Here is a 13,510-nt window from a genome sequence, read left to right as displayed (position 1 = left end):
ACACTCCGCTCCTTCACCGCTCCGAAGATGCTGCTAGCAGGACTTTTTTTACCGTCCTGCTAGCGCACCGCTCTAGTGTGAAAGCCCTCGGGGCTTTCACACTGGAGACACAGCAGCGGCACTTTCGGGTCGGTTTGCAGGCGCTATTAATAGTGCCTGCAAACCGCCCCAGTGTGAAAGGACCCTTACTATACTCAAAGAGTGTCCAACCTTTTGTAGAGAGAGGGCCACTTACCGTATATACTCGAGTATAAGCCGACCCGAATATAAGCCGAGACACCTCATTTTACCACAAAAAACTGGGAAAACGTATTGTCTCGAGTATAAGGCTAAGGTGAGAAATGCGCAGCTACTGTAAGTGGAAAAGAGCGTCATTAATGCCCATTTGCAGCCTCACTGTGCCCATTTGCAGCCATAGGTCCCCCGAACTTCAAACTCGGTAGTTAAGGGTTCCTAGATGCCCCCTAGCTGCAACCAAAATTTGGGGTCTCTGGACCCAAAGGGTCCCGAAATGACATTGCTGAAGGTGGACATAGTTGACCGACTTTGGGGCTCCGTATCTCGGGGCCACTTGGTGCTAGAAACCCCAAATTTGGCGTGCAAACCCAGTGGAACTAGCACTACATCATATCTAAAGTCAGTTGGGAAAATGTCAAGCACTTTTCTGCAGCAGAGAATGACACTTTCTGAACCGACTTTGGGGCCTCGTATCTCAGGGCCACTTGGTGCTAGAAACCCCAGCTTTGGATATGTTGTAGTGCTAGTTCCACTAGGTTTGCACACCAAGTTAAGTTTGGAGTTCCTAGCACCAAGTGCCCCCGAGATACGGGGCCCCAAATTCGGTTCAGAAAATGTCATTCTCTGCTGCAGAAAAGTGTTTGACTCGAGTATAAGCCAAGGGGGGCATTTTCAGCACAAAAAATGTGATGGAAAAACTCGGCTTATACGCGAGTATATATGGTAAGTGGTTTGGTAACGGGTCGCGGGCCACGATGAGCGGAGCGGTCAGATGACAAGTCTGTGTCCCCTCTGCATATGCAGAGCAGACATGGACACAGCCTGCTCTACTTTATAGGCCCTCCGAGTCCAATCCGATCCGCCCAGACGGAAGAGAACAGATCCCCTTCCGCTTTTTTTTTTAGTGGATCAAAACAGAGGTAGGTGCAAACGGACACAAGTCCGTTTTACATCTGCTGCTCTGTAGAGGTAAATGGAGGGTCCAATTGGGTCAGACTGATCGTGTAAAAGGGGCCTAAGGCTGCTTTCACACTGATGCACTGTGGTTTACCCACGCTGCAGGAGCAGCACAATGCACCAGTGGATTTCCTGCGGGTTAGCTGCACTTTGCTATAGACTTCCATTATATCCTGCAGGTGTGGTGCATTTTCTGAAAGTACACTAAACCCGCAGATAATAATAGAAGTCTATGGCTTGGTGTAGGCAACCCGCAGGTGCACTGCACTTCACCTGCAGATCAGTTTGAAAGCAGCCCAGTAACCACTGCAGAACAGATTTTAGTAATAAACTTACCTTTTAATAACAGTCTTCTATTCAGGTATCGTCGTCCCAAGCAGAGTGCATTTGGTATCAACACCGCCTGGAACAGGAGTCGGTGCTATACAGGAAGCAACGGCCTATGCAGCTCTTCTCCAAAGCCACTTGCTTCCTTTACCCCTGGCTTCATTCACAACACTGATGCTTTGGGATAGAGGATCGGCAACCCGCGATATGGGCTTGCCAACCCGCCATCCCAGAGCAGGAGGGTTGCAGCCAGGCTACATCAGAGGGATCCGGGGGTCACTCGCGCACCCGTGCTCTAACAGCAACGTGTTTTGTTTTTTTTTGTTTGTTTTTATCCATTTGTTATCCTTTGACATTGTTTAACCACTTGACCTCCGGAAGATTTATCCCCCTTCATGACCAGGCCATTTTTTGTGACACAGCAGTGCGTTACTTTAACAATTGTGCGGTAATGCAACGCTGCACACATATGACGTTTGTCCTTCCCCCCCCCCACAAATAGAGCTTTCTTTTGGTGGGATTTGATCACTTCTGCATTTTTATTTTTTATTTTTTGCACTATAAACAAATAAATGACAATTTAAAAAAAAAAAAAACAACTTTTTTTTACTTTCTGCTATAAAACATAGCCAATAAAATTTTTACAAAATCGAATTTCTTCATCAGTTTAGGCCAGTATGTATTCTGCTATATATTTTTGGTAAAATAATCCCAAAAGGTGTATACTGATTGGTTTACTATGGGATTTATTTCTGGATTTTTTTTTTTTTTTTTTTTATACTAGTAATGGCGGCGATCAGCAACTTTTATAGTGGGGCTGCAACATTGCGGTGTGCAATCAGACACTAACTTAGACTTTGCGTAAACCAGTGACTCTAAAACAGTGATTGTTGCTAAAAATATGTACTGTCACTGTACTAATGACACTGGCTGGGAAGGGGTTAAACATCTAGGGCAAACAAACCGTTAACTGTGTGCCTGGCCAGTGTTTTTGTGCACACTGTGTGATGCTTTTACTAGGGGAAGAGATGGATTCTAGTCCCTGCTTTAGTGAGGTTGCAAAGATGGGAGAATACAAAGTTAAATTGATTGTAAAGCCACTATTGTTAAATAAGGACATGTGCCGCACAGTATGTGTTTTATAAAAAAGGTGCAAATTTCTACCTTCTTTCAGAGCGTCTCCTGGCGATCACGTGACTCCTCGGCTCTCTCCTCTCCTGGGCTGACAGCTCCAGCGAGCGGGACCGAGAACTCCCGCTGACCTTATCTGGGAGGAGAAGGGAGCCAAAGAGTCACGTGAGCTCCAAGGAGACGCTCTGAAAGAAGGTAGAATTCGGCATCTTTTTTTATAAAATCTATACTGTGCAGCACATGTCCTTATTTAACAGAGGAGATGGCGTGATAGTACGATCCTTTTTATAGCATCATGAGCTGACAGGCAGGGAGGGAGGAGAGGTGGACAGAGGACAGGAGAGTAGTAGATGACTGAGGCACGTAAACTGACCACGGTGTAAGGGCTCAGCAGCCATGATAAACCGTGTTCAGTTGACAAAGGGGAGGGCAGAACAGGCAGGATCAGCCAAGTATTTCAGGTGATACAGGGGGCCAAAATAAACAGCGCAAGCATGGTGCTGCATAAACTGCTTTAAGGTAACAGGATTCCAAGATAACACTTTTTAACCGCTTGTCATTTTACTGTGGCAGGTCGGCACGAGCCCTCGTAGCTAGACGTCGGCTCGTGGGACCGGGATAGCAGGGGCACCACTGCATTGCGGGGGTGCCGATGCTCTTGGCCGATGGTCGCGTTGACCGCCGGCCACGAGCGTTCACAGGCACGAGAGGCAGAACAGGGAAGTATGTGTGTAAAAACACAAATTCCTGCTCTGCTCTGTGAGGAGTGACAGATCATGTGTTCCTATTAGCTAGGAACACGATCCGTCACATCCTCTAGTCAGTCCCCTCCCCTACAGTTAGAAACACGTAGCAGGGAACACAGTTAACCCCTTGATCGCCCCCTAGTGTTAACCCCTTCCCTGCCAGTGACATTTTTACAGTAATCAGTGCATTTGTATAGCACTGATCGCTGTATAAATGCCAATGGTCCCAAAAATGTGTCATAAGTGTCCGATGTGTCCGCCATAATGTCACTAGTAAAAACAAAAATGGTAAAAATGCTATAAATCTATCCCCTTTTCTGTAGACGCTATAACTTTTGCACAAACCAATCAATATACGCTTATTGCGATATTTTTGGTAAAAAAAAAAAATGTAGAATACATATCAGCCTAAACTGAGAAAAAATTGCTTTTAAAAAAAAAAAATGGGGATATTTTCGCTCTTTTTTTGTTTATAATGCAAAAGATAAAAACTGCAGAGGCGATCAAATACCACCAAAAGAAAGCTCTATTTGTGGGAAAAAAAGGACGTCAATTTTGTTTGGGTGCAACGTCGCACGACCGCGCAATTGTCAGTTAAAGCGAAGCAGTGCCGAATCGCAAAAAAAGTGGCCCGGTCATTCAGCAGCCAAATCTTCTGGGGCTGAAGTGGTTATGGTGATACCATTAGAGTGAGTCTTGTGTCAACTGACTTTGGGCTTGTGGTGATGGAGGAAAATGCAGCGTGCTTTTGTCTACAGTTTGCGTTGCTCCTGAGATCTTTCAGAATTCATTGATGGGTGCTTTTGGCCTGCAGTGGACCTCTTGACCTGTGTCAAGCTGCTTTGGTGTTCCAATAAACTTGTATGGGGAGAAAGACAGTCCTGATGTGTACTAAAGCCTGTCAACACTGGCCCTGAGTCGATGGTCTTAAGACAATCGTGTCCAATCACTGGTTGGTTACTGCAGGTCAGTGATGGTGAACCTTGGCACCCCAGATGTTTTAGAACTGTATTTCCCGTGATGTTCAACTACACTGCAGAGTGCATGAGCATCATTGGAAATGTAGTTCCAAAACATCTGGGGTGCCAAGGTTCACCATCACTGCTGTAGGTTATTGCCCATTGTTCTTGCCCTGTGCAGCGTCTTGCTGAATAAAGCTGTGTATCTGATATGTGGCAGCAGGTCTCGGGTAAAATAAGTACTGGTAATAGAAACCGTTATACATTTCCCTTGTATGCTTTTCTCTTTTATGAATCTGTACAATGCTTTGCATATAGGACTTGAAGACGTCAAGGGGCCTCCAGGACGAGATGAAGAAGGCAGCTTCTAATAATGTTAAACAGGTGAGTGCTGTGTAATGGGAAGGTTTACTCAGGGGAAACGTGATGTTCTATTTAAATAAGACTTCAAATGTCAGTTGTATAAATATTTAGAAAAGAGAAGACGGCTGACCTTAAACCTCTCTGAGCTACTACTTTACACTTCATTGTGCTACAGAATTCCATCACACTTTACTTTGTATGGGAGAAGTTAAAGGGATTTGATCTGAGGAGTGCTGCAGGAGAAATGTGCCATTACAGCGCCTGCTTTCATGTATAAAGGGATCTGCCTGTTTTATCTGAAGCATCAAATCTGATACTTTAACTCTGGCTTGAGTTTTGTTGAGGGGAAGAAAAAAACAATTTCTGATAGGTCAACTTTATGCGTTTCAGGAGTTATAGCGGCTCTTATCTGCAAAGTTTTAGAACAGACACCCCCCCCCCCCCCCCTCTTTTTTTTTTTTTTTTTTTCTTTTTCCAACAGCAGAATTCAATAGCAGTTATTACTCCAGGCAGAATTTAGCTAAGCACACGAGGTACAATATTCTAACTGGATCCATCCACAAAATCAATCCAGCACATCACTCACTTGTTCCTCTTATGAGAAACCTTTATTTGCATCCTTATGTGTTTCACCTCTTTTCAGGGCTTTATCATAAAGGCTTTATGGTTAAGCCACGAGAAGGTGAAACACGTTAGCGGTGTCTGGTCAAAGACGCTATGCTTTTTGAACAACAAAGATTTTTGTTAAAATGGGGACAACTGATTGTAGGACCTGTGTATGTTCCCCATTTTTTCAGTTTTTTTTTTTTTATTGTAATTTACGGTTATCTCTCGATTTACCCTGAGATTAAAGCATAGAACAAATAAACTTTCGCAGATAAAAATGAAATAAATTAATCATTTTGTTAAAACTTTATTTTACTTTTTAACTCGTCAGTATATCCACCTTTGTGCTGTGTACTCACAGTATGTTCTAAATGTGCTGTGCAGTATTTTGTATATTCTACATGTAATGCTTCCACTTTTATAACAATAAAAGTTGTTTTGGATTAAAAAAAAAAAAGTATTCACATTTTCACGTTTTATTCTGCAGTGATTGTGCAGCTGTCCCATGACTGCTTTAAGACTAAGATCTGCACAAACGCATAACCGCTGATTGCTCGGGTCTTTATCCAGTCAGAATGGAGAGCAGAAACTGTCGGTCACTGCTCTCCACTCTGCTGCTCCAGCGCCCACTAAAGTGCCGGGCAGGGGAGGGGCTGACACAGCTTTCTCCTAGCTCTCAGCTGAATGTTGAAAGATGGAGCCGGCTGTCAGTCAGGCAGCTGGGTGGATCCTGATAATGTTGGGATGCTTCCAGAGCCTTAAGCAGCTCTGCCTAACCAGGTGATGGTGTGCAATAGCCTGCTATCAGCTGCCTCTGGTTCACAGGAAAATAAAGGTGCAATCCTATCACCCACACGTACAAGCAAAAAAAAAAAAAGCTTTGGCCATTTTTCTTTGAACAGCTGAACATTACTTGTGGCATTCTCTCTACATCAGTGGTTCTCAACCTTTCTAGTGCCGTGACCCCTTGATAAAATTTCCCAAGTTGTGGGGACTCCTAACAGTAAAATTGTTTTCGTTGGTCATTCATTGCTGTAATTTTGCAACTGTTATGAATCGAAATATAAATATCTGGCACAGTGGCGGCGTTTGATGTACAACAATGCTTTTATTAGTGTCTCTGACTTCCCAAAGTCACTCAGGTGTTCCGTCAGAATCAGCAACCCGTCTAATGTGTTAGCCGGAAGTGACGTTTCGTCTTCGCCATCTTGGTACACTCGTCCGCAGCAAGGCTACAGTTAGATGTCGGCAAGCGGACATTTTTTTACACCCACCGTACGGGTATTTTTTACCAGTAAACTGAGCTTATATACTAAATAAGCCTTATATAGTATATAAGCTCAGTTTACTGGTAAAAATAAGTGTAAAATGCAAGACTTCGGTGGGTGTAAAAAGATGTCCGCTTGCCGACGTCTAAATGTAACACTACTGCGGACGAGCGTACCAAGATGGCGATGGAACGTCACTTCCGCGCAGTCTTTCCTCTTCCGGAAGTGACGTCTCGCTGGCGAGATGGACATACTCCAACGTACACACGGTAACTTCGGGTCTGTCTCGGCCAGCTTTCCAGATTGGACCAGCATTCGCGACCCCCTGGTGAACCGGCAATCGACCCTCGGGTTGAAAACCGCTGCTCTACAATGAAATAAAATATTTCTCCAAAAGTTTTTCCTAACACCCTTACATATGCAATAAATAAATTGTAGGTTACTTTGCTTACACCCTTCTGTCCAGTTAGGGAACCTAACCTATGGTACAAATTGTGATTTCCCCACCCCTTCCCACTGTATGGTCCTGGCCACACCGCCCTTCACCAGGAAGCTTCCTCACTGGATTCTATTCATCCTGCATATGTTCCCTACAGCACCATTTATTCCTATGGAAATAGCCATACTCATGGCAGCCCCAACAGTCTGCAGAGTACCCCTCTCTGTATAGAAATGAAAGGGGCCACCTCGTGCATGCGCAGAATGAAGAAGACCCAGCAAGGACCCCTTCTGAAAAAAGGCTCTTCCACTCCAAGGAAGGCCGTACAGTGAAAGCTACTGGATTGGGGACAGAAGTGAGTATTGGACCAGGTAGACTGCATTCAGGATGATGGGGCCATACTTGAAAGCACAACTCGTAACAAAGGTATAGTTGTCAGGAAATTGTGCTGGTCATTCCACGATTTAAAGACCACCACCTCCTCTTCTCAGGTAGTTCTAAAATAGCCTTGCTTTGGGTCGCTATTGGGCTTTGCTGCATTTGCATACTCTGAGAAGAAACGTGTTGATCTAAGAAAACAGAGTGAACCGAGTTGGTGACTTAAGCTTGGTTTTTGCAGCTGAACCGTTCGACAGAAACCGTTCTAACAACCTGTTTCTGTTGAACAGAGAGAGATATTGAACCGACCAAATTTCTCTTTATACCCTGCTTTAGTGCGATACTGCTATTTTATACTAATCAGAAAGTTGCAGGTGATGCCACACATAAGGTGATACCACTGTGTTGTGTAACCGTCCTGGCTGTGCTATCTGGCAGTAACCTATGAATCAAAATGGTAACTGAACAGCGTTACATATCATTAGTTGGATAAGGCAGTTCCCAAATGTGTATTTTAACTGTCCATTTAGCTGCTCGCCTACAAGACCACTTTTTAGGGCTTATATACACTTGCTTAAACTTTAACGCACATTAAAGCACCTACCTCTTCAACATGCTTTTTTTTCTTTTTTAATGTGTTTTTGATGCTTCAGCTTCGATGAAGCTTTCACGAACCTTCGCAAATGCCCTGTGTGTGTGTGTTAATCTTCTATTTTGTTTTAAAGGGGCTAGTAGAACCCCCGCTCAGAAGTTCTGTACCTCCACTCTGCAGATCCCCAGCTCATTAGTACCCCTGTTCAGCAGATCCCCAGCTTATTAGTACTCTCATTCAGCAGATCCCCAGCTTATTAGTACTCTCATTCAGCAGATCCCCAGCTTATTAGTACTCTCATTCAGCAGATCCCCTGCTCAGTAATAACCTCCAGCTCTGCTGATGCCACACTCAGTAGTACCCCCTGCTCTGCAGATGCCCCACTCAGTAGTACCCCCCTCTCTGCAGATGCCCCACTCAGTAGTACCCCCAGCTCTTCTGATGCCCTACTCAGTAGTACCCCTAGCTCTTCTGATGCCCCACTCGGTAGTACCCCCTGCTCTGCAGATGCCCCACTCAGTAGTACCCCCCTCTCTGCAGATGCCCCACTCAGTAGTACCCCTAGCTCTTCTGATGCCCCACTCAGTAGTACCCCCTGCTCAGTAGTACCCCCCTCTCTGCAGATGCCCCACTCAGTAGTAACCTCCAGCTCTGATGATCCCCCCCCACTCAGTAGTACCCCCAGCTCTGCTGATCCCCCCCACTCAGTAGTACCCCCAGCTCTGCTGATCCCCCCCACTCAGTAACCTCCAGCTTTGCAAATTTTTTGGTTTGTTTACTCTCCTCTCTATGGTCCCTGCTCACCTCCCGCTATTTTTCTCCCTTCCTGCTCACCGTGTGCGACACCTACTAGTTTCTCCTGCTCTGGCCCCCCAGCTCTGCTGATCCTCTGCCGCTCAGTCCTCTCTCTCTCTGGTCCCTGCTCATTTTTTGCTATAGCATTCCCTTGTTGCACACCATGTGTACCAACTTCTACTTGCTCCACTCTAGTCTGGACCCAGCTCACCTTCCTGCTGCTTCATCCTGCACCCCAGATGTGATGTTTGCACCAGACACTTCCAGAATATCTACACATGAACCACAAGTAACTGCTGATGATGTCTTTCTGCTTCGCTTGTTGTTTTCAGTGCATCCTGGGATATCTTATACCTACAATACCTCCAAAACAAAGTGAAGTTAATGCTGAATAAAAGCCCCTCAAGAGCTGCAGGTGCTGTAAGAGAGCTTTGTCATAGACAAGAAAGTGACACTGGTATTGTTAAAGTGTATAATAGAAGTGTAGTGAAGCAAGGTGTAAACAGGACTGTAAGGTAACCATTTTATTTAGTGACAGGAGCTTTAATTGGCATTCAGAGTGCTTTATAGAAACGTGTCCAATGCTACATTTTGAAGCAAGTGTAAACGAGCCTTTAAATATCATTTCGTTGGAAGGGTTTTTGGTTTCTTTTTGACCCCAATCTGACGTAACCATAGTGGCTCTGTCATATTTATTTCAGGCTTTTTACCATATTTATTTCTGAGCCAATCCAGTTTTCAAACGCATTTCTAAAATGCAGCTTCTCTTCCTGACTTCCCTTTAATACAAAAGAATGTATAATTGATCTTTTGAGTTAATACTGGTATGTTGGAACACATTCCCTTTATTCATTGCTTGTGCGAAGTGCCGTGTGTCAATGTCCGATTCTCCGGCTTGTCATGTTACATTGTCCCCTGTGCTCGGTCACGCAGATCAGCTTTGTGAACTTGTCAATGATCCATCAGGGAAGCCGGTGGGGGAAATGGACTAGAACATTCTCCTTTTCCTAATTCGGGTGAAGGGTAAACACCTTGTCACTTATTTGTAGCCGTGTAGTGAATACGCTGCATATATTTATTAAGACGCAATTGTATTATGCTAAGCTGCGTACTTATACTCTTACTGTCATGGCAATCAAATGCAAATCTCTTGGTGTGGGCTTACTGCCCTGAATAGTTTAATGTTTTTTCACAGCTTTTATGAGACGTAAATCGGGCAACAGCTGAAATATTTCCACTGTTTTCTTGGGGTCTTACTTTCTTCATTTCCCTAACTAGCCAAAAGATTTACTGATAGGCAAATTGGTTTATTTGCTAATTGGCTCTGTGCCTTGTGATTGCTGTGAACCAATCAGTGACCAAACAGTGTGTCCTTTCTGACGTTATTCTTTCTTTGTAAGCAACATTACTCCTACTGTCCACCAATGAAAGGGGAGTACACTGACCAACAAGAATACACACAGAGCTGCAAGGGGGCATGTTTAAATTAAATATGCAAACTGACCACCAACATTATGGGTGGGAGGTGGTGTACTGACAGCTTGTAGTTATGGGGCACTTGCAATTGGCCACCATAAAGAGGAAGTTCTACTTTATGCACCCCCCCCCCTCTTCTGTTTTTGGCACTTTCTTTTTTGGGGGGGGGGGGGGGGTACCTGGTTTTGACAAGTTCCCACATCCAGTTGGATCGCTGCAGTCCACCGGAAGTTGGGCCCCCCGACTCTCATATCACCCACCCCGCGCAACTTTCTGGAACACGGTACAGGTCCCAGAAGACTGGGTTCATTCACAACATTCCCAAAGCGTGGCTCACGCATGCGTAGTGGCCAGCCTGCTGTGAAGCCACAAGGGATAAAAGCTGGCTGCCCACGGTAAACATGCCGGGGACCCAAAGACCTACAGCGGGGGTCAATGCTTTATTTTGTTTTTTGTTTGTTTTTTTTTCCTTTTTAAAAAACAAAACGAGATTTGTCTAAAACAAAAAAAACCCCAAAAAAATAATTTAGAGCGAGTTTACACCATAGTAACGCATTCCAGATGTGTTCCAGATGCTTTTCTGCATGTGCGTTTCTGACACATTCGGTGAGTTTTTGATGCAGCCCAGTGCATTTTTTTCTCCTTCCTTTTTTTCTTAACCTTTAAATAAGGAAATGTGTTACAGTGCTTTTTTTTTTTTTTTTTTTTTTTTTTTTGGTGCGTTCCAGTGCATTTTACAGCATTCCAGTACAGTAAAAATGTAGCATGGTTTTTCTGGAACTGCAAGCACTGAACTATGCCATTGGAAACCATATAACCTACTTTTCATGCGTTTTTTAATGCAGAAAATGATGCACTTGACTGCATGTGGTGTGAACTGGCCTTTAGTTTAAAGAAAGAAAGTCTGCTGCCTCCGTTTTTATAATGGCAATTAGCATATACTCCAGAATGTTATTAAGAGTTATCAGATGCATTTCAGAATTGCAAAGTCCCTCTTTGCCATAAAAATCAACTTAATCTCATAAAAAAAACATCTCCACTGTATTTGTGAAGAAGGCTTTAGGGCGCCCAAGAAAGTCCAGCAAGCGTCCGGACCGTCTCCTACAGTTGATTCAGCGGCGGGATCGGGGCACCACCAGTGCAGAGCTTGCTCAGGAATGGCAGCGGGCATTTGTGAGTGCTTCTGCACATACAGTGAGGTGAAGACTTTTGGAGGATGGCTTGATGTCAAGAAGGGCAGGAAAAACATCAGGGACAGACTGATATTCTGCAAAAGGTACGGGGATTGGACTGCTGAGGACTGGGGTAAAGTCATTTTCTCTGATGAATCCCCTTTCCAATTGTTTAGGGCATCCGGAAAATACCTTGTCCGGAGAAGAAAAGGTGAGGGCCACCTTCAGTCCTGTGTCATGCCAACATTAAAGCATCCTGAGGCCATTCATGTGTGGGGTTACTTCTCCGCCAAGGAAGTGGGCTGACTCACAATTCTGCCTAAGAACACAGCCATGAATAAAGAATGGTACAAAAACATCCTCCAAGAGCAACTTCTCCCAACCATCCAAGAACAGTTTTGCTGATGAATAATGCTTTTTCCAGTATGAATGGAGAACCTTGCCATAAGGCAAAACTGATTACTAAGTGGCTTGGGGAAAAAAAACATGGAAATTTTGGGTGCATGGCCAGGAAACTGCCCAGACTTTAATCCCATTGAGAACTTGCAATCAATCCTCAAGAGGCGAGTGAACAAAAAAAAAATAAAACCCACAAATTGTGACAAACTCCCAAGCGTTCATTATGCAAGAATGGACTGCCATCAGTCAGAATGTGGCCCAGAAGTTGAATGACAGCCTGCCAGGGGGAATTGCAGAGGTCTTGAAAAAGAAGGGTCAACGCTGCAAATATTGACTCTTTGCATAAAATTAATTGTCAATAAAAAACCTTGGACACTTATAAAATGCTTGTAATTATACTTTACTATACCATAGTAACCTCTGACAAAAAGATCTAAAAACACTGAGGCAGCAGACTTTGTGAAAATGTAATATTTGTGTTATTCTCAAAACTTTGGCCATGGCTGTACAATAAAGAGGCTGCCTGCTCACAGCTTTTTAATGTAAGATTTTAGTTCCGCTCTAAATGAACCTCAATTTATTTTGTGTTTTTTATTTTTAAAAAAAAGCGTCTTATCAATCCTTTTGCCTTTTTCTGTCTTAGGTCATTCAATGGGAACTGGACAAGCTGAAGAAGTAAAAAATATGAAATGTGAAAGATTTTTTCTTTTTGTAGATAAAAAAAAGAGGTTTGTAGTGTACAGTAAATATAATTTATACATGGCGGTTTATATATGTATAGCATTTTTTTTTTAATCATTCCTTTAATAAACAATTTACCTATTGTTCACCTCCCGGCCTCTGTATAAGGGTGGTAATATATCATTCTCCAAGAGCTCTCCTCCAGCCTAACAATCCCTGCATTGTGTGTCTCCACTGAGCTCTGTGTTGTATTAACAGATATCATCAGTTTGCTTTGGAGTGAGCCGGGGTTTAACCCTCCGTTGGTCACAGCAGCTCTAGCTGTGGTTCAAAGATGGGTGCGCTATATAGTTTTGTACAATGGTAACCAGTAGTTATTCAAAAGTGTTTTTGTTCTTTGCATGTTGAATCAAGTTGTAAGTCAGAAGTAAATATTATGTGAAATATCCTAAGTGGTCTTGTCTCAAGGATGCTATACAAGTAAACACCCAAAGTGTACCGATCACCATGATAAGAAAAGGCTGTGCCCTTACCAGATGACTAGACTCCACATTTATAGGAGCCTAGTAAAGCTTGGATTCATATCACAACAAAGGATCCGTGCTCTGGATATAGACAGGATAATGTTGGTATCCACTCCACTGGTTACTCACTTTATCTCTTGCTCCCAGATAAGGTGCAAAAAAAGAGGACAAGATCGCCAACATAGCATAAAACCGTGATGGTTTATTGAAAAGTAACAAGTTCACAAGTCATAAATACAATTACTGGATAAAACAATCTACAGATCATATGACAACTAGCATGGTGTGAAAGAGCATAAACTCCACCCTACTAGTTTCGTCATAACTGACGTCATTGGGGGTTGTAGCAAGTCACAAGGTAAGAGGCTGTTAGACATTTGTAAACACAGCCAAGAACTGCACAGAATTATATGATTGTAGATGTAGTAGTAGAAGGGAAGTAGATGCTGACCCACAACAA

At 43.7% G+C, this 13,510-nt stretch overlaps 1 protein-coding gene across 1 annotated transcript in view; it reads left to right on the top strand.

The window, feature by feature from the left end:
* The window catches only part of MTBP (MDM2 binding protein), a 101,727-nt gene extending 88,753 nt beyond the window's left edge, over positions 1 to 12,974 (top strand). The window contains 2 exon segments of the mRNA XM_073632205.1: positions 4,676 to 4,741; positions 12,489 to 12,974. Coding sequence (XP_073488306.1) covers positions 4,676 to 4,741; positions 12,489 to 12,524 — 102 coding nt within the window. The 3' untranslated portion in view covers positions 12,525 to 12,974.
* The last annotated feature ends 536 nt before the right edge of the window (positions 12,975 to 13,510 follow it).

This window comes from Aquarana catesbeiana, linkage group LG05 (assembly GCF_042186555.1).
Source record: "Aquarana catesbeiana isolate 2022-GZ linkage group LG05, ASM4218655v1, whole genome shotgun sequence".
Taxonomy (NCBI): Eukaryota; Metazoa; Chordata; class Amphibia; order Anura; family Ranidae; genus Aquarana; species Aquarana catesbeiana.
The sequence above is the reverse complement of the archived record's forward strand: the minus strand, read 5'-3'. Positions and strand labels throughout refer to the sequence as shown.